The sequence below is a fragment of the Canis aureus genome, chromosome 36, assembly GCF_053574225.1.
Source record: "Canis aureus isolate CA01 chromosome 36, VMU_Caureus_v.1.0, whole genome shotgun sequence".
Taxonomy (NCBI): Eukaryota; Metazoa; Chordata; class Mammalia; order Carnivora; family Canidae; genus Canis; species Canis aureus.
The window spans coordinates 22,216,272-22,244,120 of NC_135646.1; the positions used below are offsets into that span (position 1 = coordinate 22,216,272).

Consider the following 27,849-nt stretch of genomic DNA (forward strand, 5'->3'; position numbering starts at 1 on the left):
TGTGCCTATTCTGTTTCCTGCCCCGCCCCAGCCTCCTTTTTTTCCTCCTGCTCCCATTGTTGTGTATAGGCTAGCTGAAAACTTGGTCTTTTTTGACTTCTATAAGGTTGAAATCTGATGGGCAAATACAGTGACAGGATGGGGGAGAAGCAGGTTGATCAACTGCGTGGCCTCCACGTCATTCCTTTATGGATTTCTGTAAGCAGTGCTTCTCAGTTGTCAATTTTATCAACCAAATAAATTTTCACGTGTGTATGATAGTATAAGTAATGCACATTTCAGCCAACCTATGTTTTTCCTTCTCCCCAATTCCCAGTGGACTTTGAAGAAGGGAAATCAATAAATCAATTGGTACCTTGTCCAATACCCATTTCAATGACATCACAGCGCCATTTGCTAAAGATCAGACATTAGTTACGGAAAGAGACTGAGACATTTCCATTTGATAATGTATGTCGTTGCCCTTTTGAACCAGGTACAAAAAAGGAATAGTGGAGTGTCCTTGTAAATGACAATTTTTGTGTTGACCTTATCAAAAAAATAAAGTAGTTGTGGAGAAAATGATAGAATATCATTTATACCTCAGGGTTTATTAGACACGCAGTAGAGTGTTTTCTTATAGGTTTATCCTATAATATTTTATTCAAAAAAATTTCCCCCATTGTGGCTAACTCTACTTTTTAGAAATTAGATTTTTATTTTTTTAAATCTGATTTTAGAAATGTATATATTATTTGTCTTTGGTCCTTAAAAATGGCATCAGAATTCAATACTTTAAAAACCTATAAACAAACAAAAAAAAAACCCTATAAAACAAATGCTTATATGCACTAAAATAGCTCTGATTTTTGGAGAAAAACCACACAACTTAGAAGAATGCCTTTAAAAAATAAAGAATGCTTTATAATACCACGATCCTGGGTTTTTTGTACTGTTTTGTTCATTTATTCATATATTTGCATATATTGCATGTTCTTAAATTGGGATAAAACAATACAACCACTTTTGTTTAGTCTCTCCCCCAAATGCCTCAATGCTATATGCAACTTCACTTCCAAAATTCAGCGTCCCTTGAACCAACTGTAATATTCTTTTCACACAGACCTTGCAGATTTTGCTATTGTTGCAATATTATGAAAGAAGTATGTCTTACTAAGCACTCTAAACTATGTGGAAATATATTCGTAATTACCGGGATAGCAACAACAGTAAAATGCATTTCTGGTGTCCTGCGGTCCAAACAGTCCTGGACTGAGGGTCAAAAGAGGAGAGTTGGAGGCTCAACTCCGCATTCAGGGATTTTCTCACCTGGAGTGTGAATCTGCCTCCCGTCTACTGAGCTCAAGCTCCTCACCAGTAAACCACAACCATTAGACTAAGTGGTCTTTAAGTTTCCTTCCAAGTGTGAAATTCTTTGCTTATGCAATTCTCTCTGAAGAGCTCTTGATGACTTGGCCTTATGAGAGCTCTTCTGCGCTGTGGATTCCTGCGGGAAGGATGGCTTTTTGCAGAAGGGGAGCTTGCAGGTTTTATCTGCGGAGTATCCTCCAGGAATTCTCTGGCCCCTCGAGCTCGGGTGTTCGACCACACGGGGCACAGTAGAGTGATCTGTGGGTTCACAGTGTGGCTGACTTCTTTCCCCTTCACCCTGAATTTGGGTTGTTCTCTGAACATTGGTCATATCCTAAAATGAAAGCTTCTGAGCGGCTCCTAAAGCATAAGGAATCAGAAGGGAGAGAGTCCGTGGATGAGGTTACTGCAGGAGGGCCAGCAGGTCTCTTCTGAGCTGTCCTGGGGCCAGCTAAATCAGCTGCTTGGGCAACTTGGAGACGCAATGAGAAGGGATTAATTAGATCACTTAGAATTCTTAAAATGAGGCTCAAAATGTGTGGAACCAAGAGCAGTTCTTAGCCACCGAAAGTGCTATTTTTTTCGTCCCGTTGGCTATGTAGGTGAGCTCACCTACAAATTTCCCTACCTATATTTGGACCTCAAGAATGCACTTCGGTCGTGTCTGTCTTCTCTGCGGTGCAGCAGCCGGGGATGGGGGCAGGCTCGGCGCGGGGCTCCCTTCCCCCACGGGCAGGTGGAGAGGCGGCCGCGCGGGCTGCGAGGCCGAGCGGGGAGGCCGGGACCCGGGCTGGCCCCGCGCCCGGGGAGGCTCCCCCTACCGGGAGTCCGGAGCAGTGCTGGGGCCGGGCCTGGGCCGCTGCGCCGCCGGCTCCTTCGGGGCTTCGCGGGTGGGATCAGCGCGCGGCGGAAGCGCTCGGCCCGGGGAACGAGCATTTTCCTGCAAAAGCAATTAGCTGCGAATAAACATCTGCAAGGCGGCTCCGCCACCCGAGCGCCCGCCGCGCGTCTCTAACGGGCGGGGCGGGGGGTGGGGGATGGGGGGCAGGATGGTGAGATTCGAGGCCCGGGAAGGAAGGGGGTGGGGGACTGTGCAGGGAGGTGCTCCCCGAGTTCAGAGGCGCTTCTTAAGTTACCAACAAAGTCAGGGCCGATCCCGGGAGAGGTAACCGGTCGTCCGGTTACGCGGCGCCCTTTCCCCGCCTGGGACCTGCGCGCCGCAGGTAGTCAGGACGGTGTAGGTGTAGCCCGACTCCAGATGCCCTTGGAGACCCGGACCCCGGGAGCTAGCGCCTCTGCGCGGCGCAGCCACTGTGCCCCCAGCGGCCCCCATACAACCGGTAGTTAAACTGGGCCTTCGAGTGTCTCAAGTCAAGGTGAGCAAGGAGCCCTCCAGCCTCCGGCCCGCGTCTCCGGGACTTGGGGCCCGGGACCTTGGGTCCCAGGAGAGACCCGAAGGCAAAGCCGTTTGGGGTGATGGACGCGGGGCGAATTGGGGTCGAAGTGGGAGGATGCTTGCACGTGCACAGGGACGCCCGCTGGTTTCGGGGTGCGCGCCGCCCAGAGCTCGAGCGCGCGGGGTTGGGGCGACGGGGACTCTCCTGGGCCCTAACAGCCACCAGTCCTGCCCAGGTGGGCTCTGTCCCCGGTGCTTGTGGGCGGAGAGTGCGTAGGGAGCTGACCACCCAAGAGCTAAGAGCGTCCCCCAGGAGGCCAAATCTGCAAAGTCTTGTCCAACCCTCGGGTCGTTTTTCCGTAGACTAAGCTGTTGGAAGAGAGCAGTCGTACACCCGTCTAACAAAGATAATAAGGACATGGTGGGGGAAAAAACGGACTATGCAGTGGTGAAGGTTTGACCCGTCACGGAGCATCCCTGCTTTGCCTTCTCCGCAGGCCAAGGGCGGTCCTGGAGGTAGCACGAGGTGCAGTGGGGGTCACCCCAGCCCCTTGCTCCTCTGAGGTCCTGACCCACCCCTGACCCAGGCGGACACCCACATGCTTGGTGCAGCCTGAGGCCCCTGGGCCCAGTCTTCGCATCCACAGCCGGGCCTAATCTAGGGGCCCCTGTGGGTGTCCTGCGCCGGCCTCATCTCAGACCGAATCCCAAGGGGTCCGGGGAAAGGAGGGAGAGGAGGGCGTCGCAGGCTGCTTCCCTTGGGCCTTGGGCGCAGCGGTTACCACCTGTGCGGGGAGAAGGTGACTTCGGCTGCGACCTCAGCTGCCTCGGCTGTGTGGTGCCCCCTCGGGTCAGGGGCACCCACGGGAGACCGAAACCACCTTCTCCAGCCGCTGGAGCTTCCTTGCCCGCGGGGACTGAGCAGGAGCAGAGAGAGCTGACGTCTGTTCAGCACCCCGTGGGGTCCCAGTCAGGGCGAATTGGGCTGGGGGCACTGGGAGGGCGAGGGAGGGAGGTGAGGGATGGAGGGATTCGTTTCCGACCTGCTTCTGTCTTCTGTTTTCCATTCCAGAAAATACCAGTGCTTTTTGGCAGTTGGGCTCTTACAAAGGTGGATTTATAACCAGTCCCCCCTCCTCCCAGATTTTTCTTAAAGGTGTTGCAGTATCCCCCACCCACTCACCTTTCTCTAACCTGCTCCTCCTCCCACTTTCCCCGAAAATGTGAGTGATCATGTGTGAGAAGCAGCTTAGCCCAGTGTCTGCAGCAGAGCCGCAACTTGAGTGAGAGGCGAGGAGGCTTCCCTGGACGTTTTGGTGTTTCTCAAGTTACTGGGGTCCCCGTAGCAAAAGTAGCTGGGCTTGGTGGCCAGCAAGACGGGCAGCCCCGGAGCACCCAGGCTGTGTGCACCGCACCCCCGCCAGGAAGCGCTGGCCTCCCAGTGTGTGGGCTCGAGGCCCTTCGGATGAGCCAGGGGCCAGGATCAGGCTCCTAAAGCAGCAGAAAAAGCAGACACGTAATTTCACTCCTTTATCCTACCTCGCCTCCACCACCACTTTTTTTTTCCCTTTTGGTAGACGGACTGTGTAATAGGCAGGTAGCCCGGAAGCTGGAGCTGCGCTGTAGGAGTTGGGAGCGATCCCGAGCCGGCACTGCCCTTCTGGATTTGGGAACCGTCTGGGGGAGGAGGAGGGTCAAAGGGGCATCCGCTTCTTTTGAACGAGGGCGCGGTTTGCTTCCCGCAGACAGCGGGCGGGGACAGCTCAGAGCGGAGGGCTCCGTGGGATGTCTCTTGGAGCAGGTAATTTCTGCGGCGGGTCGAGAGCTGGTGACTGACACTCTCGGTGACAGCGACCAGGCCGGGCAGCGCCCTTTCCCGATTATCCAGATGATTAACCCCTGGGCTGGCCACGGTGGGATCTCCACTCTCCCCTCACCTTTTCTCCCACGGGGATTAGGGGGCGCCCCTTTCCAAAGAGGACCCGAGGGTCGCGGCCTTGGCCCTTCCTGAGCTCCGTGTGGCCTTGCATCTGATTAGGGCCGGGGGAAGAGGGGGCGGCCCGCAGATCCGTCCCTCCTCGTCGCCCACCTAGCCGAGCCGGGTTCACCGGGCCGGTCCCCCCGCGGTCCCCCGGGTCCCCTCCCCCCCGCAACCACTTGTCTGAAACTTACCAGATTCCAACCTTAAGGCAGGAAAAAAAGTGTTTCATATACAAACCGATCAGGGTATTTGCAGATAATTGCGAATGTCAAATACTGGGGCGTGATGACAAAGTGCAGAGATTGCCAGGACCCGAGCTCCGCCTGAGGGGCGGGGGCTCCTGGCGGGGCTCCCGGGCCACCTCGCGCCGCGCGGTTGGGGGGGGGGGCAGTCAGCCGAGCTGCCTGCAGCCCCTTCGGTGGAGATGCCTGTTTCTTCGACCCCTCTGCTCTGCAGCTGGTTCAGGATTCATCCGCGGCGTGCACGCTCAGCCCCAGCGGGAAGGCGCGGCCGCCCCGCGCTCCCCACACCCCCACGCGCGCACAGACACCCCAGGCAGGATGCACGCACCATGGGGGTTCCTGGGCCTCAGTTGGACGCCGAGGCCCAAAGCCCTGCCAGGAGGCGTCACCAGAGCTGATGCCAGACTGTCACCCGGGGCTGCCTGACACGGCGGGGGAGGGGCGACTCAGAGGCTACTCAGGCCAGCCGCTGCACCCATCTAGAACCGGGAGGAGTCCTTTACAGAAGTAAACGCAGAATTTTAAAAAAGGCCACCCTCTGACCTAATCCTCCTGCCGGGCTTGCGGGCGGCCAAGGAGGGGGTTTTCCCTGGGAGCCCTAGCGCATACAGCCCGCCAAAGTTGACCCCTCGAACCCTGGAACCCTCTGCGACTGCTCCCAGCAGCTCTCAGGACAACCCCTATGAGACGCCCCCTGCCCCCCCAGACGTGCTCAGAGTGTTTCAAGCCCCCCCCCCCCCCAATCCTATCTATCTACTGGTTACCCTTGTTGGATCCCAAATCTACTGAAAACCGGGGGATCGATTATAGATGGTATGATGAGGTTAGTGGCAGGTCCGCAGCTTTCCGGGGGTCAGAACCGCAGGGGTGGCAGGAACGCGGGGTCCAGCATCGCTGGGGGCTGGACTTAGCCGCTGGAGAGCAGCAGAAGAGGCGCACACACCCCATACAGGCGTCATGAGTCCTACCACAAGCAACCCAGGGCTCTGGCCCCTGAGTCCGGGGTAGCTGGACAACGTCAGAGGAGGGGAGGAGGCTGAGCGACCTTTGACACTCTGGCCCCCTTTCCTTTTTGAGGGCTGATGATGTGGCGGGATATTCCGGTGAGGGGGGTGTTTGGGTGGGGGTAGAAGGAAGGAGAGAGGAGGGAAGGGATCACTGCTCAGGTTAGTGCGGTCAGGCTGCAGAGGGAGGAAAGCTCAGGAGAGCAACTTGGGAAGTCTGTCCCAAGTCCCTGTCCCCGATTCTCAGTGCCCCCCTCCAACCCCTTCTATTGAACGCCTGCAGCCCTCATGTCTTTGGAAGCCCTTACAGTTTTACACTCCAATTGTCTGAGGTTTCTGATATGACAAAGTAGAAAAAGGCTTCTGCAGCAGCCCAGCACCTAGGTCATAGAGCTGGGGGGGGGGGGGGAGGGTAGGATACTGGACAGAGGACGGGGTAAAGGAAAGTCTTGCCTCCCAGGCTTTCTCTGCGAGGTTGGGGCGAGGGAGGGGAGGACTGGGGCCTGGGGCTGGGGAGTGCTTTGGTAGCCTGGAAGTGGGATCCACAGAAGTCCAGCCCCTCGCTCCTCAGTTAAAGGGCATCAGGAGTGCTCTGGGCAGTCAGCCTTTCTTGCCCTGACCAGGAAGGCCTTGGTCTTGCCGGAAGACTCAACTGGGGATCGTGGGGACAAGCAGGGTGACAGGCTTTGTGGGAGAGACCCATTCAGGTCCAGTGAGGCCGGAGTAGATGACAGCAGTGTCTATCTCCAGCCTGAGCGGCCAACCGGGGCCCCACAAGTGTAAGATGTGATTCTATTTGACTTTCCAAATCAAAATGCATTGATTGGGGCCCAAAGAGTTCACGGCACATAACCGTCTTAATTAAACCTGCTGTAAACAGACAAATCACTTCTCCTCAGGCACATAGGGCCCTGGGACATGGCACAGGGGCTGGCATAAGCTAGGCTTGAGGATGCTCTTTAAAGAAAGGAGTGTAAATGAGGCAAAAAAAAAAAAAAAAAAGTGGAGCTTCCACGACTGACCATAGGAAACAGCTTAACCGAAACCCAAACTCTAAACAACCAGAAGGTATGGGATGGGAGGGAGAACCTTAAAAGCCAGAGGAGAACCTGGTTGATGGAGCAGCTCTGTGGGGACCCGCAGACCAGGGTGGGGGGGAAGGGGAGCCCCCAGGTTGTCTGGGGAGGCTGAGGCTCTGAGTTACCCCCGCTCAGCTCTGCCCTTTCCTTCCCAATCCTTCCATCTTTCTCTGCCACTCTTCTCGACTTCTGGCACCCGGAGGACAGCGCCGAGAGACACGTCCTCCCTTAACCTGGGCAGCGAGGGGGACCAGGGCCGCCGCGGTGAGTGCCCTTAGCGCGCAGCCAGGACGTGGGGCGTGGGGCGCTGGGCGCCCGGCGGCCGACACTGGAGGGCATGGGTGGGCCCCGGGCCAGAGCAGGAGCAGATGGGAAGGGAAGTTGGCTGTCACCCTCTTGGGAAGCGGGGAAACGGGGCGTATACACCGTAGCTCAAGGTTCACTCCCTCTTCAGCCAAGTGCCGACACCGTGGCGCGATCTGCAGAAGCTGGAAGAGGCTCAGGGGCTCTGGTGCCACCGGCCGAGGGTGCGGGGAGAGCTGGGGGCAGTGGCCCCTGGGCAGGGCCCGCAAGACGCCCTTCTGGGCCCCGAACGTGCCCAGGGCTGGGTCTGTCTCCCAGTCACTCTGGGCCTCCTGGACTCGGCACAAAGCAACCCTCAAGCTGACTCGGGGTCTCACAGCCTAAAACAAGAAGGCGAACTAAGGGGGAGTTCGTGGATTTTCTAACTAAAAGTGAAAAGGAGAAGTTCTCCATAATGTGTAAACACTGAAGCTCTGAGCGCACAGCACAGGTTTGGGTGTGTTGCTGGGAACTTGGGGAGCTGCCTCCTCCACCCTCCATGGTTTGCAAACTTGGATTCTCATTGCTTTTCATTGACTAGCTTCTGACCCCAACAGTAATCTGATTCAGAAATACTCTTCATTTCGTTAGGCTGACGTTGGCAGGCACTAGTTATGTTGTATCTGGTGGGGAATTTAAGTTCAGTTAAATTTTAGCATAATGCTTTTTGAAAAAGTCTTTTAAAAGATTTTTTTACTTCCATACAGAAAATGAAAACATATATATATGTATATATACACACATATATATGTGATTGGAGAGAAACATGCTTAGATTGCCTTTAGATTTTTGAGATTTTGTATAGGCGCCAACAATTCCGTGGACACAAACGAATGGGCTATTTGCCGTTATTATTCATGAAAGGTCTTTTATATTTTTAAGTTGAGGCATGGTTCCCAGGTGGAAAAATTCTTTATGACTAAGAACATGCTTTCAAAAAGATTAGAACATTCAAGCAAAAATTTAGAGCGCATGATGGTAGAGAAGTCTTTACTGAAAAAAACAGATAACACGACCATCCAGGAGTTGAAGTCAAAATGTAGTAAAAGTCAATTAAAATGCAAACTATTAGGGAAGCATTGCAAATGTCTTTGTCACATCCAAAGGGGAAAAAAAAATCTTCAGAAACCTCCCTCCCTCGTTTTGTACTTGTGTTGTGAGACTTGAATTGTTGTCCACATTTTTCTCTTCCGAAATAACAGCAGTTCACCTTTCAAAACTCTTCACCACCTATCGACAATGACCATTGTTCTCCAGCTAAGAAGGACTTTTGAAACCAACAACTTCTTTCACATACTCACACTTGCACACTCCACACAAACGCACACACAGTTGCCGGTTTTTTTTTTTTTTTTTTAACGTTGCTTCTGAATGAGAGAGAGAGAGAGAGAGAGAGAGAGAGAAGGAGAGACAGACTAGGAAACTCGAGCTTAGGTAACCAACGAACCCAATTACTAGGCTTTATTGATACTAAAAGGAAAAGTTCCCCTCGTAAAATTTCTCTGAGCTTATTAGTTATTTAAATCAGCCTCGGGGCTGGACGAGCGACGCCGCAGGCACCCGCTGCCGGCTCCTGGAGGTGAGCAGACGGCGTCCGCGTCCCGACCCGCCGCCTCGCGCCCGCAGGCCCCGGGCCCCGGGGGCAAAGGCAGGCGCAGCGAGCCGAGGTGAGCCACTTGGCACGCGTGCCGGGCCTGGCGCGCTTGGGGACAGCCCCGCGCGGCCTACGGGCATTAGATTTAGAAGCCAGCAGGTCGGGGCCCAGGCCGGGGTGCGGGCGAGCAGGCCGGGCGGACAGTGGGCGCCAGAACTGCTCCGCGCGGGCACGGCCGGGCTCCCCGGGCCCCGGCGGGAGCGCCCTGCTCGGCCGCGGGGCCGGCGACCTGCGGGGCTGTGACCGGTGGCCGCCGGGCGTGAGCGCTCAGGCCCGAGCCTCGGTGCTGCGTGGGGCTAGGAGTTCTGTAGTTGGATGGGCACCAGGTGGATCCACACCTTTCTGGGTCGCTGTCCCTGTCCGCGGCGGATGGTCCCCAAGTGTGTGTGTGTGCGTGTGCGCGTGTCGACAGTTGCATTTATTAAAGGGAAGCCCCGGCCGGCCCACGGAGGTCCCCTGAGCCCGACACGGGGGCTCGCGATGGTGACGTCGCGCCGGGCCAGCTCCAGGTGATGCCCGGCTCCGCGGGGCTTGGCGGCGGGGCCCCGAGGCGCGCGGGGCGGGGGAGAAGCGACCCCCCCCGGGGTCCAGCTGTCACGGGCCGGGAAGGACACCCTCGGGGCTCCCCATCGCTCCACAGGGGCCTGGGCCGCCCGGGCCGGGGCACCGCGGGGCGCGCAGCCGGCTTTCCCGCCGCTCGCCCGCGCGGCCCAGGGGCGCCGACCGCTGCGGGAGCTGCTGGAGCCGCGGGAGCCGCGGGAGCCGCGGGAGCTGGGCCGCCTCGGCGCGGCGGCGGGTGCGCGGACTTCGGCGCGGGCGGCCCTGCCCGCCGCGTGGGCTCCGGCCTGGACCTGCCAGGTATGCGTCCGCTCCCGGGGGTCGGGCCGCCGCCGAGGTCCTGCTCGAGGTCCTAGGGTGGTCGGGGCTGAGCCGGGCCCGCACCTGCCCATCCCCCGCCGCGCCCTGCGCCCGCGACCAGGCGACGCCGAGGGCCCGGCTCCGGGACGCCGCGGGTTTCGGTCGCAGCCCACGCGGTGGCGCTGTCGGGAGCGGGCGGCTCGTCTCCGGTCGGGGGACCCGGGCAGTGACCCGGGCTCCAGGCGGCGGGGCCGTTGGGATGAGTCGAGGGCGCGGGGCTCCTCGCCGCTCCCGGGGGCCCCGGGCCGAGCGATGGGGCGGGCCCGGCCCTCCTTGCTCGCGGCCTCCGAGACGGCAGACGCCGCGGGTCGGGAGCGGGACTCGGCGCTCAGAGCCCCGCAGCCCCGGGGAGGGGGCAGGGCGGCGGCGGCGGCGGCGGCGGCGGCAGCTCCTTGGGCGTTTCGTTTTCTGTCCCCCACGGCCCGGTCACCGGCCGTTTAAAGTCGATTTCTATTCCAAAACACAAAACAAAACAACAACAGAAAAGCAACAAAAAGCAAACACGCTAGCTTGGCCGGGCAGTCCTCCTCTCCCTGCGATGCTGCAGGAGATCCAGCTCTGTTAGCTCCAGACTGGAAAAGAGTGGAAGGATCCAGGAGCCTGGGGGCGTTGTCATGTGTCGTCGCGAGTGCCGCTCGGAGCCCGCGGGCCCTCCGCCTTCCTGGGCTTCCCAGCCCGGGGCCGCGCGCGGGGACGGCACCTCCACCCCGGCCACGGGGACGCCCTCACCTCCGGGTCGTGTCCCTTGGCTTTCTGCACTCGGGGCGGGCGCCCTCTCCCAGCCCCCGCACCTGGGACCCCGGGGCGCAGAGCTCGCGCCGTCGCCGGAGGCAGCTCCTGGGCCGACCTCCGCCGGCCCCCTCCCGCCCTCGGGGCGTCGGACCCCCGACCCCGCGACCTCCGGGGCGCGCAGCTCGCTCCGGCCGGGCCCCCGCCTCCCCGGGACGCCTCTCTCCGTCGGGGCCGCAGGGGCGCGTCGGCCGCAGGGTGGGAGCGGGACCTCCGGCCGCCCTGCCCGAGGGGCCCGCGGCTTCCCCGCCGCCCCGCCCCGCCGCCCAAGGGCCCCCCGGGGCTGCCGCGCGAGCCCGCCGTTCGAGGGCTTTGCCGGGCGCGGTTGGCGTTTGACGGGCTCGGGTGCCAACGAGGGAGGCGTGCGGACGGCGGAGTAAGTGCCCCCGGACGCCCCGGAGCAGCCGCCAAGGGCTGGAGCCCACCCCGCGGGCCGGCGAGGCGGGCGCGCGCCCCTCGGGGCCCTCGGCACGTGCGGCTCCCACCCCCGCGCCTGGGGCGAGTTATGCGGTCCCCGGACACGTCGGTCGCCTGACTCTCCCCGGACAGTCCGCGGCGGAAATTGGCTCCAGAAGTGGTGTGGGCTTCATTGGAGGGGAAGGATTCCCTCCCGCCCTCCCCTCGCCCCCAGCAGCGCGGGCCCCGGGTGCTGGCGGGGGGGCGGGGGCGCGGAGAGGGGGAGAGGCAGGCCTGCGTGGGTTCCCAGGAGCCGCAGGAGGCTTCCGACGCCCGCGGTGCCCGCAGAGGGCTGAGGGCGAGGGCGAGGGCGAGGGCGAGGGCGAGGGCGCGGGGGAAAGGCCGCTCGGCTTCCGCGTGCTCCCGAAGAGGCGGCGCGCCTCCGGGAGGGCCTCTCCGCCCGGGCGGCCAGACCTGGGATCCAGGGAGCCCGGTGACGGATGCTGCAGCCGCGGGGCTCGGGCGGCCCGGCCCGGGCACCCAGCCCCCTCCGCCCGGGGCGGTCGGGCCTAGGCCGCCCTGCGCGCTCACCGCGGGAGGAAGGTTGGCCACACGTTAGAGCCAGCACAGCAGAGACCTCGGTGTCCAGGGCGAGAAATCAAGAAATGTTGCCATTAAAAGTGCAGGCCATAAAAGGAGAAGGAAGGCCTGACGAGAGATGGAGAGAAAAGGGGAGAACATGAAAATAAGAAAAAACATGCATATTTAAGCCCAGCGCGTAAAGATCCGTTGATTTTTAAAATAACAAATCTCAGTGTGATTATGAAAGACGGGCGACCTTTGACTAAATGACATATGAAAAAAAAAAATTGAGGGTGGGGGAGGAGAGGGAGGAAAAAGTCTTAGTAGATTCCCGACTGAAACGTCAGTGAGAAGCAAGTTGAAGGATTAAAATGTCCCCCAGTGTGAACTTTATGCTTTGAGCACTGGAGCAAAAACTATCTGTATAAAAAAATGCGTTTGGGATCAAATTATTTTTAAAGAAGAAGAAGAAAAAAAACCAACAACAACAAACGTAATTAAAACCAATTCTTTTCTTGAGTGTGATTTTGTTTTAAAAATGTTTGGAAATGAACCACTTGAGGAATATAAAACGAAACCAAACAGAACTTTTGAATCAGAATTTATTTACGGTTTTAAAAAGTAGAAAATCTCAGCAAAAGATAAAAATGCTATTTGAAATTTCTTATTGTCAAAATTGAGCATGCCGAAAATAATTGCTTACTTCAGTTGAAATAAGGTCAATACAAAAATCATGCAGTAGAAAGCTTATGTAATTTGAAACAGAAAAGGCCTTTATTAGGGACAAAACTCAACGGGGGTAAAAAAAAAAAAAAAAAAAAAAGAAAAGAAAACCCTCACTGGGCACGTATCACAAAACTTCCTAGAATTCTCCCTTTTTAAAATCGAAAGAAATTTGTAAAATGTGTAAGTAAACATAAATCTGCAAATATTCAAAACACATTTCTGGTAATAACTCAGAGCTTTCGATGTCTTCCTTTATGCCCAGTTCACCTTTACCTATTTTGAGTTCTTTTGCCCCAAATGATAGTTTTGTTCACTGTCAAAAACGGAAAAGAAGAAACTCTAATAATGAGAAAATCCATTAATCTTCCAAAGGGTGCAGAATCTGAAAACAAACTGGCCACAAGGTACATTTAATTGTACTTAAATTGTATACTTTATTTAAATCGCCCATCTCAGGGGTTTAATAATTTAGAATCAATAGCTCCCTTCAAAACATAATAAAATATTTACACTTTATAAAATATTAACCCATTAACAATACCGCTGTGTTGTTTATGAGAGTGTGACTGCAGTCCCACAATCATGCTGTTGACACAAGCATGTGAGGTTAGCGAAGTGATCCTTCGCAAAATGTAAATGAAGATCTTCAGACAGTGGTGTTTATAAAATAGCTCATTAATGACTTAAGATTGAATCGCTCCAACCATTCGCATCATCAGATATAATAATAGTGACGAATCAGACAGGAAAGATCCTGGCTAAACCATTTGCATTTTTTTTTTTTTCCAGAAGTACTGAAGTCCTAATAGCACCATTTCTTCTAAGTTCCTGGACACTGATCCGGAGGAGGATTCTGCAGTTCAACACCAAGGTAAGGAAAGAAACAGCATTATTATCGTTTTTTGTTTTTGTTTTTTTTTTTTTGTTTTTTTTTAAGATTAAGGTATTTGTTAAGAATTGCGGCTCTCCCCATCTTGGAAACGGGCTCAAACTTTGACAGTGGTAGTTGCTTTTTTTGCAAAACCCCCTTCCCATTCCGACGTGAAAGTACAGGTTAAAAAAAAAAAAAAGTTTGTTGATCAAACTTACAGTTTGGTTCTTTGCAGCCAAAAACCTTTTAGCTACCCCCACGAGTTGGTTTACTCGAGCCACTTTGTTCTCACCGCCTTCGAATTGTGCATTTTCTCTAACCCGTCCGTTCAGGTTGGAGGGAGAGATGGGGTTTGGGGGATAAAAGCACAGGGAAGAGAGCGTGCAGCCCAGAGCTCGCAGGGTGGCTCCCCGAAGGTTCTCTATGGAGCTGGCTTCCTTTCCCGGCTGGGCTCCGACCGCCTCCCGGGGCGCCTGGGGCTCCCTTGGACCTTGGTGGGCGGCGCCTGGGTGCGGGCTGCTCCGGGAGCGGGGCGCTGAGCCTTAGGCCGGGGCAGGTTTAGTTTCTGGGACCCTTTCTCTTCCAGAGGCTCCTCCGCCTCCCGGGCCTGGGCTCTGGAGGGGACGGCTGCGCGCACGCCGCCCACCGGGTAGGTGCGGCGAGGGGGCCGGCGGCCTACCTCCGGGCGCCCGGCGGCCGCGGCTCCCCGCTCTCGGTACACCGGCCCAAGCTTTCCAGCATTACCCTAGGAGCGCGTTTCCCCAAACCGAATGGAGTTTGGCCCTCTGGCGCCGCCGTACAGCCAATGCTTCTTAAGGGGGACCGGCGGCGCAGGCGGCGCGATGGTGGGGAGTCCGCCGGGTGCGGGGGTTTAGGGGAGAGACACCCGGTGCGCGGTGGGGACTGGAGGCGCCGCCAGCAGAGGGGCTTCGCCGGCCTCCAGGCGCGCGGGGACGCGGCCTCATTTTCCCGCCACAGGTCAGGACCGCGAGTGTGAGCCGGCGCCCCGGGCGCCTCGCGGGGGCCGCGGCCCCTGCCCACGTGCTTTTCTTTAAGGAGGTCCGGCGCCCTAGCGGGGACCTCAGGGACAAAAGCGCGGCCGCAGCTCGGCCTGCTCGGCTGCTGCCCGCGCCACCTTAAATGAGCACCGCGGCTGGAGTCGGGCTGCGGGCGGCTGCGGCCGCGGGAGTCGGCAAAAGTTTGTGGCTCAGTCGCACCTTCGCGGGACCTGCTGTGGACGCCCCCGCGCGGCCTCCCCCGGGACGGGGCACCGGGCCGTCCCCGCGCACGCCGCGCGTCCTCGGAGCCCAGCGCCTGAGCCGCCGGGGCGGGGCGGGGCGGGGGGGGGGTCCCGGGAGTCCCAGACCCGCAGCTGCAGGACGGGCGAGCCCCGCCGCCCTCCCCGCCTCCGCGCCACGGCCTCCGGGCGGAGCCGCTCGGGATGCCCGCGGCGCAGCGAGCGCTCCGGGGCCGCCGCCCGGGGAGGCCCCCCGCCCCCCGCGCGGCCCGCTCGCCCGTCCGCGCCGCGGCACCCCTGCCCCCCGGGGCGCGCGGGCCATTGTTCCGGGCCCGCGGGCGGCGGCCTTCCCTGCGCGGGCTGCGGCGCGGCGGGCCCCGGACGGCCGGCTCCGCGCGGAGGGGGAGCTCCCGGGCACCGGGAAAAGTTGCTCGGAGGGGCGGAGGCGGTGGGTGGTGGGCGGAGGCGGTGGGTGGGGGAGGCGATAGCCCTCCTATCTCCAAAGTCGAAAGTACTCGGCGCAGTTAGCAGAACCGGGAGCCGAGGCAGCCGCGCTCGCCTGCTGCGCGTCGGGCTGCGCCTCCGCGGGGAGACCGGGGAGACCAGGCAGCCGCGCCCGCCGAGCCGCCGCCGCCGCCGCCGCCGCCGCCGCCGCCCCCGCGCCGGGACCAGTGCGCCTCGGGGCCGGGCGAGGCGGCCGCGCCCCGGACCCGCCGCGAGGAGGAGGAGCGGACCCGAGCCCCGGCGGCGCCCGGGCGCACCCGCACCCGCACCCGCACCCACCCGCACCCGCCGGCCCGGCCGCCGCCCCGCGCGGCTCTCGCTCCTCTGCCATCGCTCCTCCGCCGCCCCACGCGCGCGGTCCTCGCCCCGCGGCTGCGCTGCCGCCGACTCCCCGCTTCCTCCTCCGCCCTCCTCCCTGCTTCCCACCCGCCCCTCGCCAGCCCCTCTGCCTCCTCCGCAGCCCCGCCGCTGTTTGGGTCGCCGGGCTCACAGCGATTGATTGATTGATGTTTAATTTCCTGCCAGGCGGGGCCCCCCTCCCCCCGCAACCTCCCCAGCCCTCCTCCCCGCCCCCCACTCTCCTCCTCCACTGCGGTGGACCAGTCTGGCTCGGGTTTAGAGCTTCCCCCCCCAACCCCCATCCCGAAATAACCCAGAGACTTCCCCTACCCCCACCCCAAATTATTATTTTGAAGGCGCTAGATCTGGGGACGGAAAGGGGGAGGGGGAGAAATCGGAAACCGAGGACAACCCAAAAGGACTCACTTTGCCTGATGACTCAACGCAACTAATAATCATCTCCCTCTCAGTGTATCTCTCTCCGCGGCTGGTCGGGGAGTCCGGCTCCGGCTGCTGGCGGCGGCGGCCGAGAGGGGAGAGGCTGGAGGTGACGGCTTGGGCGGCCGCCGCGCCTCCTCCCGCGCGCGGTCCCGGGTCCCCGGGCCGCCTCGGCTCTCGGTGACACCGGCCCAGAGGGAGGCTCCGGCCGCGCCTGCCCGCCCACTAGCAGACCCGCGGAGCGGCAGCCCCGGCCCGCCTCCGCCGCCTCCCCGTCCTCAGCCCTTTCTCTCCAGAACGGGGCTCCTTCCCGAAGGTGTGAAAAGGCTTTTTCAGCCTCCTTTTCTCTTTTCCCCTCCTCCGCCGTCTCCTCCCCCGCTCGCTCGGGTGCCCCTTTGGAGGAATCCTCCTTTCCCTCTCCTCCTCCTCCTCCTCCCCCTGCCCCCCTCCCATCATCATCATCATCATCATCACCATCATCATCATAACAACCATCTCTGCACTAGAAGACACCCTGACCCAGGACCTTAAACGTTAGGACCTGGGAAAGAGGACAAGGGGAAGGAGGAGAGAAGACTAGGAGAGCGCTGCAAGGCAAAGCACCAGAAACTTTCCACCCTGGATTCTCTACTTTTGCTCCATGGACAGAGCCTCAGCCAGCCAAGTTACAGACAGACCGTGAGCAGTAAGTACGCGGGGCGAGGACTCCCACCGCAGGCTCGGGGGGCCGGGGAAGCCCGGGGCCGGCCGAGCCCCCTCCCGCGGCCCGGGCGGTGCGGGGAGCCTCCGCCCGCCGCCCTCCCGTGGGCGCGCGCGGCCCCTCGGCCAGCCCCCACCTTGCCTCCGGGACGCGCGGCTTCTCCGGGGCGAGCGCGCCCGCCCGCCGGGGATCCTAGCGCACTTGGCTGCGCGGGTTCCTGCTTCTCGGGGATGTCAGTGACAATGTGAGTGCCGTGTCATCAGGTGTTTCCTCCGCCGCCGCCGCCGCCGCCGCCGCCCCCCAAAGACCCGGGGGGGGGGGCGGTTTGCCGAGGACCCCCTGCGGGTTCCCGGAGCGCGCGTGCCAGCCTTAGGACACCCAGAGGAAAACTTTTTGGAGGAATTTTTAAATTGGGCTTGATGAAGGCTGCTCCTTCACCTAACCGTTTAAATGCTTTTTTTTTTCTTCGCTTTTGTGTGTTGCACTGAAGAGCTTTTGCAAATAAGGATGGGAGGAACAGAAGAACGTTCCAAAATAATAACGACGGCAGCTCCCCCCCGCCCCCCGCGCCCGCCCTGGGGATGCAGGTTATCCTGGGGAGCGCTGTGAGGAGGAGGAGTACCTCCGGGTGCTCATCGATGTGGACCTGGGGTTGGGGTTGTGCGAAGCGTGTCTGTGTCCGCAGACCGGCCCTGGAGGGGGGCGGGGGGCTCAGGGGGTCCCCACGCCGGGCCTTTGGCGCCGGCCCCGCCGCTCGGCGCACGGGCATCCTGTGGCTAATCGGGGTCCTCGCGGACCTGTGTGCATCCTTCCCCAGCCCCTGCTCGGCGGGGGACACGGCCTTCGGATGAAGTTCACTGCTTCCCGCGCGGGGAGGCCGTGTCCCCCGAGGGCGCCGCTGCCAGCCGCGCCCCCGGGAGCGGGCCGCCTCGCCCGGAGCTCCCTCCTGCAGAGCGGCCGGGCCCGGGGCTCGGGGCCTCGGGCGGCGGGAGGACGCCGGGGGCTGCGCGGTGCCGCGCTCCGCCACTGGCCTGAACGTCTATCACGTGTGTGAGCGGTTTTCCCTCTTTTTTTCTCCCTCCCCCTTCCCTCCCTCCCTCCCCCCTCCCCCTCCCTCCCTCCCCCCCGCCCCCTCCCTAGGTCCCTGCGCGTTTTATTGCGACCTGCCGGTGGGAACTTTGTCTCCGAGTCGGAGCAGCATGGAGCGGCGGAGCGAGAGCCCGTGTCTGCGGGACAGCCCCGACCGGCGGAGCGGCAGCCCCGACGTCAAGGGGCCTCCCCCGGTGAAGGTGGCCCGGCTGGAGCAGAACGGCAGCCCCATGGGAGCCCGCGGGAGGCCCAACGGCGCCGTGGCCAAGGCCGTGGGAGGTAACAGCCCGCAGCGGGGAGGCGCGCGGCCCGGCCCGGCGGGAAGGGCCCGGGTGGCGGGGTCCAGGTGGCCCGGGCGCCGCCGCGGTGTAGGGTTACAGGAAGTCCCCTCCGGGTGGCCAGATAAGGCCCCCGCCGCCTCGCCCCTGCAACTGGGAGCCTCCTCCAGAGTTGCAAACAAGAAAGCGGTTTACCCAGAGGGTGGCATTTTTTGGGCACCTTGCCACTGTGTGCTGAGGTGTTGGCAGGTTTATGTCACAGCCAGCTAACTGTTTCTAGATTTTCCTAGAGAGCTTTTTAGCGATTTAACTCTTTTTGCCTTGCCTCGGAGTTATCAGTTTTGCAGAGATGAAGTTGTGAGGTGCGATCGCTCTGGTGGACTAGTTTCTTTTTCTTTTCTTTTCTTTTTTCTTTTTCTTTTTTTAATGCTCAGGAGCAAAGAGTGTTGGTGTTACTTTGTAGTTAGGACAGTGCTCCGAGAGAATTTAGTAACAAACCGGGAATATCCTGCCACATTTCAAGTGGGAGATAAAGAATCATGAGCCGAATGTGTCAGGCCCGCAGAGGCTTGAAGGTCACCGTTTTCTGTAAAGTTTAAGATCCTGTGCATTTGTGACTTTGCGGTGGGTGATGGGGCACGACAGGTAAAAACAGCAGAGTGGTCTTAAGGGCTGCATGCTGTTTACCTCTTCCAGGATGTTGATATTATTTAAAGAAAAGCTTTGGTAGATTTTTATCACTTAACCACTTTCTTTTAAAGTGGTTAGGGGGAGAGTTTTTACAAAGTAAAGATACATAAGAAGTTAAAACATTAAAAGGTTCTGAGGCTTATGCCACTGGCTTAGTCGTTTTCTACATGTAAAATAACACAACTCAACATGGCATGCAGCTTTTTTTTTGTGTCTTTGGGATCCATCATTCATTAGTTTAAATCTTTTTTGCTTCCAGAGGTTTTTCTCCTCCCCCCACCTCTCCATATTTTCAGCAGTAGCTTATTTGACATAATTCTTTATATTAGCCTGCCTGAAATGGTGCAAAACTGTGGCAAAACTTAATGATAAGCTCCAACCCCATGTTCTCAATAGCCATAGTATGTATGTATTTCAAAGGAAAAGACTTAAGTCTGAATGTCCGTGCCCTTTTAAAGAGTTACAACAGACATTTTATAAAATAACACGTTTCTATTTTTACTTGGTTTGCTATTATTATTTCTTCATGGTAGACATTCAGGATGGTTTGCCTTAGTTCCTTCTATTAATCATCTCCCCTGGGAAGCACTCATTCTCACAGTGTTTAAAGGTTTAAAAAATTATTTGGCTCTACATTGCAGCTTACATATCTTTTATTGTAGGGACTTAAAGATATACTTTAATGAGGCAAAAGAAAACTTGATAGCTCTGCGAGCCACTTTTTAAAAGTGGCGTTTATTTATATGTTGACTTAGACCAGAACAATAACTTCAGACTTCTTATAATATCTTTTAGTGTATGCATATAAGAAAGGAAAATATAGCAAATACGACAAAACCAAGTGTAAGATGATATAAGTGCTGATGCTATTTGATTGAAAAACTGGGAAATCCTTAGAGGAGATGTGTTCTCAAAGTGGCCTTATGCACGTAGAAGAAACTTGGACTTGAAATTCTGGTTTCTTTCTGAAGACCTACTAAAATTCACTAGATTGAAAGAAGTCTCTAAACATTTTAGAACGTAATTGTTAACAGTTGTGATTCCTTAAAACAAGTGTGGTTTTTATTTCTACAGCATATTAATTTCGTTGACCGGGGATACCTTTAGTGTAAAACAGTGGTTGCGTTTCTTATTTTCTGAGACTATAATTTACATTTGACCAGTTATTATAAATTTGATATAAGGAAAAAATTAAGTCTTCAGGAGGAGTAATAGATTTGTTTCAATGAGCTGCTTTAGTCATTTTTTTCTGAGCTTTAATTTAGTAATATCACAGGTCTTACTAGTTGTTTTTCAAACTGAAAATAGATGGCTTTAGTTTGTCTTAATAACTACTACATATAATACTTAACAGTAAAGTGATAAAGAAGAGTTTTAAACCCGCATATGGTGGGTTTAAAAATTTTTTTTTATAGAAAGATTTTGTTCTATACAGCATAACAGATTATTTGGAAAGATTTTAATTCAGAAAGCTTTAAAATACAACAACTTAGAACATGTTGACAGTGTGAAGTTTCTCATTGAATGTTAATATTGGCTTTGGGGTGTAAGTTTATATACTTTCCTAATGTACATTGAGATGGTAATAATTTCATTTCTTTGTGACTTTAAATCATGTGCATAGATTGGAGAAAAGCAAAGCCTTTTAAAAAAATACACTTTTTAAATTTTAAAAAATGCTTAAAATACATTTCTAGTTAGCAGTTCTTCGTAATTGAAATACTCATTTTGGAACATAGAGTAAATATAAAATAGATTATATTTCTATCACCCTGCCTTCCTTTGTTTAAATTTCCTTTATGAAGCAATATAATAAGTACAGACAACTACAAAATATTTATAGCTCTATCATTTATTGCCATTTTCAGCTATATTACAGTCTTGTCAGTGTTGTAAAGATGGTTATAATAATTTATGTTTTAAAAATAGAGCTCAAAATTTGGGAGGATGTGTTTGTTAATCTTTAGTGTTCACTAATCTGTAGTGATCTTTCTTAAAAGCTTTCCCCCTAAAAATAGGGGAGATCATTAAGTTAATTGGTTGCCCAATAACATGGCAGTTATCTGACTACTTTTGATAAACAGTGAGGTGAATAAATGTTTCTGAATGCATTGGTTGCACTAGTAAATTCTGTTGCCATGATTCCACATTTTCAGAGAGAGACAGAGTTTGGTATGTTTTTTTTGATGAGAACGTGTTTGTTTTTTTAAAAAAAAGAAGAAATTATATTAGTGTCTAGATTTAACTAGTTGAGGGGGTAGATACACTATCACAGTCTTCAAGGTTGTGTTTTAATAGGGGACTTAAAAGTTAGTGTGTTGTTTACAATGTGGTTAGCTTTAGAAGACTATTAGAAAGTAGATCAGTTTTGCTTTGTCTTTACAACACTTTCGAGGATGTTTTTGTTCTTATCTAAGCACTGTGTTTTAAAGCATGTATATAATAAAATAAGTGCTCCGATGTGTATGACAGTCAGCTTTTATAGAAGGTCCCCAGGAAAGAAAAAAAAAAAAAGGCTAATATCTCTTTAAAAAACATATGAAGGCTGGGAGAGAGTTTAGAGCAAGCAAGAGCACCGTGGTGTTGACAGCTTTATATCCCTGCTGGGTAACATTCACTTACTAGAATTGGCGTCCCCTCTCAGCTAGTAATTCACTCCATAAGGATTTTGAAAAAGGATGATTAATGGTGGGGAAATTTATATTTGTGAAATTGTTGATTAAAACTTACAGATCTATTTGAAGATTTCGAAAAAGAAAAGATTATTAGGGATGACGAAAATAAGAATCAGATGATCCTTTTTACCACCATTAACATAAGTACCTAAAATGTTCTGCTGTGTGTAATGCTTCAGCCACGAAACGTACAGCATAAAATGAAAGTGATGCCAATCAAGTTTCCAGAGGAAGCAAGGCGTTCTTTTCCTCCTGGACTGCTGAAAGGCGCTGGCCAGTTGTGCTTTAATAGCAATAAATTATTGTGCTTCATTCATTGTTAACACAGGCATTTTCATTTTTAAATGTTTGGCTTAAAGAAGAACTTTCAGACAGCTTTATTTAAACTGAATGAACAGCGCTTGAGTATACCAGATGGTGTATTTGCTGATAGGAGGCATTAAACATCAGAAATCTTTTTGATATTTTTCATTTTCCTATGAATTTTGATAATTTTTTTTTTGTGTTAAATGTTCTAGATTTTAGGGTACAATGTTTGAACACTGGGAGTATCTTTCAGGGATATTTGCTGTTTCTGAAAGAAATTTGCTTTTTTTTTTTTCTTTGAAAAGAATTTGTTTTTAAAATAATGGTTTAATTTTGTCGAGGAAGTGCCTGTTATCTTATAAACTGGTTGACCCAAAGTAGGCCTATTATTCTTGCTAATAGTCAGCCCTTTGAAGAACATAACTGTCTTGTTACAAGGGGAAAAAAATCATTATGCAATACACACTGATGTATTCAAATAGGGAAGCAAATGTGATCACGATTGTTGGGCAGGGCCTCATTTAGTGCTGAACATTGTCTACAACAACAGTTAGTTTAATTGTCTACATGTGGAACATTTCCCTTTAGATGAAAAGAAATGCAGTTCAGGTCAGGTGCAGTCACCATATTAGCAGTTGTAGGGAGACATTTTACTTTTTGAAAGGAGTGCGGATATGAAAGAGTATAGATATTGACACATTAAAAATGTATAAAATACTTGGAAATTTAGAAACATGTCAACCTGGGTAAAATGACAAAAACTCATTAAATTCATTTTAGCTAAGGATGAGCACCATTATGCTTGTAGGGAGGCCCCATGTTATTATTTCAAAAGACAAAAGATTGTATTTCCCTCTTACATCTACTTTTTTTTTTTTTTTTTTTTAAGGGTCTAAGATCTTTTTAAATAGAATGAACTTAGGCTTTGGGGTCATCCAACAATCTAGCATGTCCTCTGTAGTTTTGCTGAGGTAGAAAAATAGCCCTTCTCTAAAGTGTTTTTAGTCCTTGGCCTGTTATTAAAATAAAGACATACTTGGTTAAAAAAAATATATGCAATGGAACATACACATTAAACAGAACATAGGGTATCCGCCCCTCAAAGTCCTGAGCATAATTTGATGTTTCAAGTAATTTTGGAAGCCTTGTGTTCCATCAACAGAAACCCACTGACCATTATATATTCAAGATCATCTGCATGAAATGTGTGTGTATGTGTGTTGGAACTACATAGATGTCCCCTAAGGCATCTGTTTTTTAACCCCTGTAGAAAATAAGCAATATAATCCATTCCCAGGGGGTTGTGACTAGTAGAATCAGTCTGTACATCTTAGATATCTTGTATATATATTATTATATTTATGTATATGTAAACAGACTTACCGTCATTTATTAGAGATTTAGGAATATGAATTTGAATTATTTTAATCTGAATTATTTTAAAAATATGGAAATCAGCTTTATTCCAGGCAAGACAGGGTAATTGTTTAGTATATCTGGCAAGGTATATTTGGTAGGCAGTCAGTTTTGGTGGTGGTTCTTTATTTTTCCTTTTTTAAAAAGAGAATTCAGTGTAGGGACTTTATTATATGCATACATTAAAAAGGCATTAACAGGGCTAGATAAATTCCAAATTATATTATTTTTTAGGTCTTTTTAGAGTGTTTAGGTTTCTGTTGAGAGAAAAGTGACCCAATTTTTCACCATTAAAAAAGTTTCTTGTAACTAATAATCTCACATTAGGTGTGTAAAATATGTTCATAATTTGTCTTATTTCAGGAAGCCAAACTTTATCCTACATAGCGTGTGAATTAACAAAAAATTCTTTATATTCTTTTATCTAATAAGTAGGCTTTTAAAAAAAACTTATGTAACTAATGTGTAGTAACAGTACTTTCTGCTATCTTCCTTATATGAATGCTGAGGTACAATGGCATTTTGGAACATATTTAAAGATGGAGCATTTGACAAAAGTTGTATGTGTAACAGTTTGTCAGTGAAAAGTGACAAGTGGGAAATGACAAATGAAATGTTGGCATCATCACTCTTTATTTTGATAAAAATGTCTCAATTTGCAGTGATATAATACTGTTTCATATTATTTCATGAGTTGTGTGAGATGCATAAGGGGAATTTAGATTTTGTGAACGGAAAATTAGCAGCCCAAACTCTCTTTTCAGAAGCTTTGGCAGCACGTCCCCCCCCCCCCCCAACTCCCCAAGAATAAGAACAGCAGTGAAATATTGGATCTAACCCATACATTTTAACTCATTATTTAGAAAGAAAAAAGAAAGAAAGAAAGAAGGAAAGAAAGGAAGAAAGGGTTTCAAGTGGAAGACCTTTATACTTAGCTCGAAAAATGAAGAGTTTGCCTTTTAGCTTCCATTCTTTTCTTTATAGTGATTTTAAAATGACTGATTTCCCTCTGCTGACTTTGATTATATGGGGCCTTTCTCACTTCCAATCACTACTGCTCTCTAGCATTAATTTAGGGTGCCAGTAAAGAGAGTTGTGAATTCCTTTTATTTTAAAGTGCAATAGAGGTTTGAAAATGTCTATGTGTTAAAAATGGATTTTTATATACAAAGGATTCATCATCCTACTACTTACGGGTAATGTGATAGATATTTCAAAGTCCAAGTAGACGGCCCTGAGTGAAATTGAGGTATGAGTTAAAACAAAAGCCAGTTGAGTACTTACAGATTTCCAAAAAAGCACAAATGTAGCCTCTATAGTGTCTTCTTTTCCATTTTCTGAAGTCACATTGGTTCCCTTATTGTCAGTGATCAGCCAAACATTTATTTTCTTCTTTTACATGAAACGAGCTCTGCAAGCACCTCATGCTACACAGTGTTTATGTAAAAATGTTCCATGCTGGAGTTTCCAAAAGCACGGAACTCTTTCTATATAATTTTTTTGGTTTCAATTAGCAGAATTGTTTTCGTGTTTAATAGCAAGTGATTTAAAAATTATGGCAAAATCAGTATAATGAAGTGAAAAGACTACACCAGAAATGGTCTTCTACAACTTGTGTCTTTTTCCTCTCATTTGAAAAGTTTTACTTATTACAGATTTTTTAAAAACTAGGTAAAAATGACCTGAAATGGAATAAATGTGCCTCAAATGTGCCTACTGCCATAATTACATAAAAGTATGTAATTATGGCAGTAGGGTTTATGGGATGTATTTTCTCCATTTTTCACTGATGTGTGTGTATCTTTAAAACTTAAAAATAAACTTAGTGAATATTATAGTTATTAGTTTGGCAAATGCTTAAAATGAAGAAAAGAGCATTAATAGAAATTTCAGGAATCTGAACCTTGCGCTAAAGTTATCAGCCAATTATGGCAGCCGTAATGTAGATTTGTGGTTATGATACATGAGGACAGTAACACTCTGGGAAGAAGTAGATTTCCCTTTTAGTTGCTCACAGTCTAAGGCAAATTTGGATCTTCTCTTAACTAGTTGTCTTATCATTGGAATGGAGTTCTGTCTTAGCACAGTGGGTCATGAAATGATAGCATTTAACATGACAACAGAGATTAAAAAGTTCAGAGGAAATTAATGCAAGCTACTACTTATAAACAGTGACTATTTGGTGCCCACTGATGGTTGCACAGTTACTGAAATGTGCCCGGCATGCTGCTCAGTGACTTTATTTGTTGAAGTGTTGGACCGATACGGAAAAAAAAAAAAAAAAAAAAGAAAAAAATTAATAGAGACTCCAGTGAGAGCAAATGTTTTCCAAACCACTAAGATCTGACAGAGATGATTTGCATTTTTTGTAGAAACAATTTTAATTTCATCATGTTAAGCAGAGATATCTTTTTCTTTCTTTAAAACAATTTTTTTTTACTTGCTTTTGTATTTGGCTGGAAGGCAAGTGTATCAGTTCTTTTATGACTGAATATGATTGATTTTCCAATTTCCTGATTATTCCCTATATTAAGATTGCATATTTTTTTTATTGCATTTGTTCCAATTCTTTATATGTATAAGGAAAGGCAAAATTGATCGCTTATTAGGAAAAAGCATTCATATCAAAACTCTTTAAATGGCAGTGTTTTCAAAACATTCTATTTTTTTGGTTAACAGAACAAGAACTTTCTTTTATCATAATCCAAAGATGCTAACAGAGCAGCATGATAAATGTCTCTTTAAGTGTCGTAGTAAAAGAAAATGACTTGCCTTCTGAGGCAGTGGAGAGTTTATGTTGTTTTGGACCTATTTCCCAAGCAGTGATCGAAAACAGATTACAATAACAATTATACAGTCAGAAGATGCAATATCCATTTCTGCTTTAATTGAGTGAAAGAATAATAAAAACATCATTAAGAAAAATGAGGTGGACCTGTCACACAGTGTACACATTTTTAGTCCTGAAGAGGATGCAGAATTACTGAAATGCTTTTCACTTACTTTGTTGTGTTTATTAGCTAAAATCTGTCTTGGGGAGAGACCCTTTGGTGTTTGAGCCCCCCTAGAAAGTACAGAAAGGAGCCCCTGGGAGGTGGTTGCTCAGGAGACAATTGAAGGTGGTCACTGATTTTGTCTTCATAAGTTTGAGAAAGGAAATCACATTTTCTTAAACTCCACCTGAGGTATAACTACCTCCTCTTTTTGTTTTTGTTTTTATTTTTGTTTTTGAGCCTGTGTAAATGGAGGACGAAAGTAGTGAGTACTTCCCTACTCCAAAGCTGTCCTCCTAGGAGAGGTGGGTGTGATCCCTGGGCCTGCGGTTCTCCTTGCTCTGGTCAGAACCAGGCTGAAGTGGGGAGAGAGACTTGAGGGTGAACCCTGAGCGCCCTTATTTCTTCGCAGCCCACGTGGGGTGGTCGGGGACCCTGAGTTTCCACGTATGCGCATCACTGACATCCACTCCAGCCACAGAGACCGTCACTTGAGATGCCTGGGCTCTGGCCTCGGCTGGCAACCACCGGAGCCATTATTAAATCCATAATCCTTCACGTTGCTGAGCCTCCAGGCCTCATTCCCCAGAGTGGAGCTTTCAGCAACTTGGAGTGAGCTGGCCGGCAGCAGCCAAAATCAGTGGCTCGTTTCAGCCCGGGCTATATTTCTTACTCTGTTCCTAGAAACTGAACTCCTGGCAGCTTTGATGATGACAGTGGAGGTAGCCAGACAGTGGAGTTAACCCCTGCTCGTCGTGGGGGCCCTAAAGCTACAATGTTGGCCCTCAGAGCGTCTGGAACCCACGGTTGGACCCTGTTAACACAGTAGGGGAGAATATTTCTTTGATCTGTAGCTAAGAAGTTTCTTGGGTTCAATATTTAAAAACCTTTCTGAGGATGGTAAAGCGAAAGGAATAAGATAGGGTTGGTCTCATAATCCCAGAACTGTCCCAAGCATAATCCCCTTAGAGTGGAATTCATATCAAACAGCTCAAAAGGCTTTTTTTTTTTTTAATCAGTTCAGAGAGTCTACTTAATAGCACCTTCATTAAAATACTTTTGTCAGCAAAGGGTTTTTCAGTTTTAACATTTACATAACCTAACAGCGGTGACGAATGCCACGAGCTTTAAGGGTCTATTAGTGGTTCCGTTTTTTCTGGACTTTATAATTTAAACCTAAACATTAATTCTGGGTGGAACTTGGCATAATGTATTTTTGCCTTGGAGGGAATTTTTGTTGTACAATTAAAAAAAGTTTTTCTTTTTTTTCCCCCTTTTTTGTACAGTCACCTTCTCCATGTCTCCCCTTCCCCAAGTAAATAACAGTTAAATAGTCAAGGTCTTAAAAGGGCTTATTTAAATTGGGCAGGGGGGGAAAGAGATGGATTATTTTAGGTGAATTTAACCATTTTCCATTAGTTCACATTGTAAACTAGTGCTTTTGTTATTGACGAAATCTGTGAGGCCGATAATGCGATGAAAATACTTTTCCAATCTCTCTCTTTCTCATGTATGAAACTCATGTGGTAAAATTTTAAATGAAATCAAATGTGATGACCCTTGAGACTTATAAATCAGTTCCTTATCTTCTTTATTAGGAGGTGAGAGACAAAAAATTCTTTATGTCAGCTGAAATTATAACATTGACTAAAAGGGAAGAGGTTGGAAGCTCGCTATTAGATAATAAAGTGACAGACACATCCCAGCAGTTAAGTATTTTGGAAAATTTAAAAAATAGATCTTTTCTGTATGTTAATACTATGTTGAAGTTGAAATAATACAGGGATCTGATTACAAGGTAATTGTGAAATTAAAAACAAGTGAGGACACCAACCCTTGCCCACCCTTCGTCAG

At 51.3% G+C, this 27,849-nt stretch overlaps 1 protein-coding gene and 2 long non-coding RNA genes across 8 annotated transcripts in view; 1 reads left to right on the plus strand and 2 right to left on the minus strand.

Moving 5' to 3' along the window:
- SATB2 (SATB homeobox 2) overlaps positions 1 to 27,849 on the plus strand; it is a 289,211-nt gene that overhangs the window by 89,969 nt on the left and 171,393 nt on the right. Inside the window, exons 1-3 of one of the 6 annotated variants that reach the window (XM_077885434.1) lie at positions 8,944 to 9,061; positions 13,249 to 13,330; positions 17,689 to 17,916. In XM_077885434.1, coding sequence (XP_077741560.1) covers positions 17,748 to 17,916 — 169 coding nt within the window. In that variant the 5' untranslated portion in view covers positions 8,944 to 9,061; positions 13,249 to 13,330; positions 17,689 to 17,747. Of the gene's footprint in view, positions 1 to 8,943; positions 9,062 to 13,248; positions 13,331 to 15,873; positions 16,165 to 16,354; positions 16,534 to 17,688; positions 17,917 to 27,849 lie in introns of those variants that run through there. The other 5 variants (XM_077885435.1, XM_077885432.1, XM_077885433.1 and 2 more) reach the window with 5 other exon arrangements.
- On the minus strand, positions 883 to 5,521 carry LOC144305993 (uncharacterized). Its single transcript, XR_013373030.1, has 3 exons — positions 3,930 to 5,521; positions 3,532 to 3,740; positions 883 to 2,290 (listed from the first exon to the last, which is right to left on the minus strand). It is a non-coding gene; the product is annotated as an uncharacterized LOC144305993 (long non-coding RNA).
- Positions 13,193 to 14,663, minus strand: LOC144306123 (uncharacterized). Its single transcript, XR_013373156.1, has 2 exons — positions 13,549 to 14,663; positions 13,193 to 13,312 (listed from the first exon to the last, which is right to left on the minus strand). It is a non-coding gene; the product is annotated as an uncharacterized LOC144306123 (long non-coding RNA).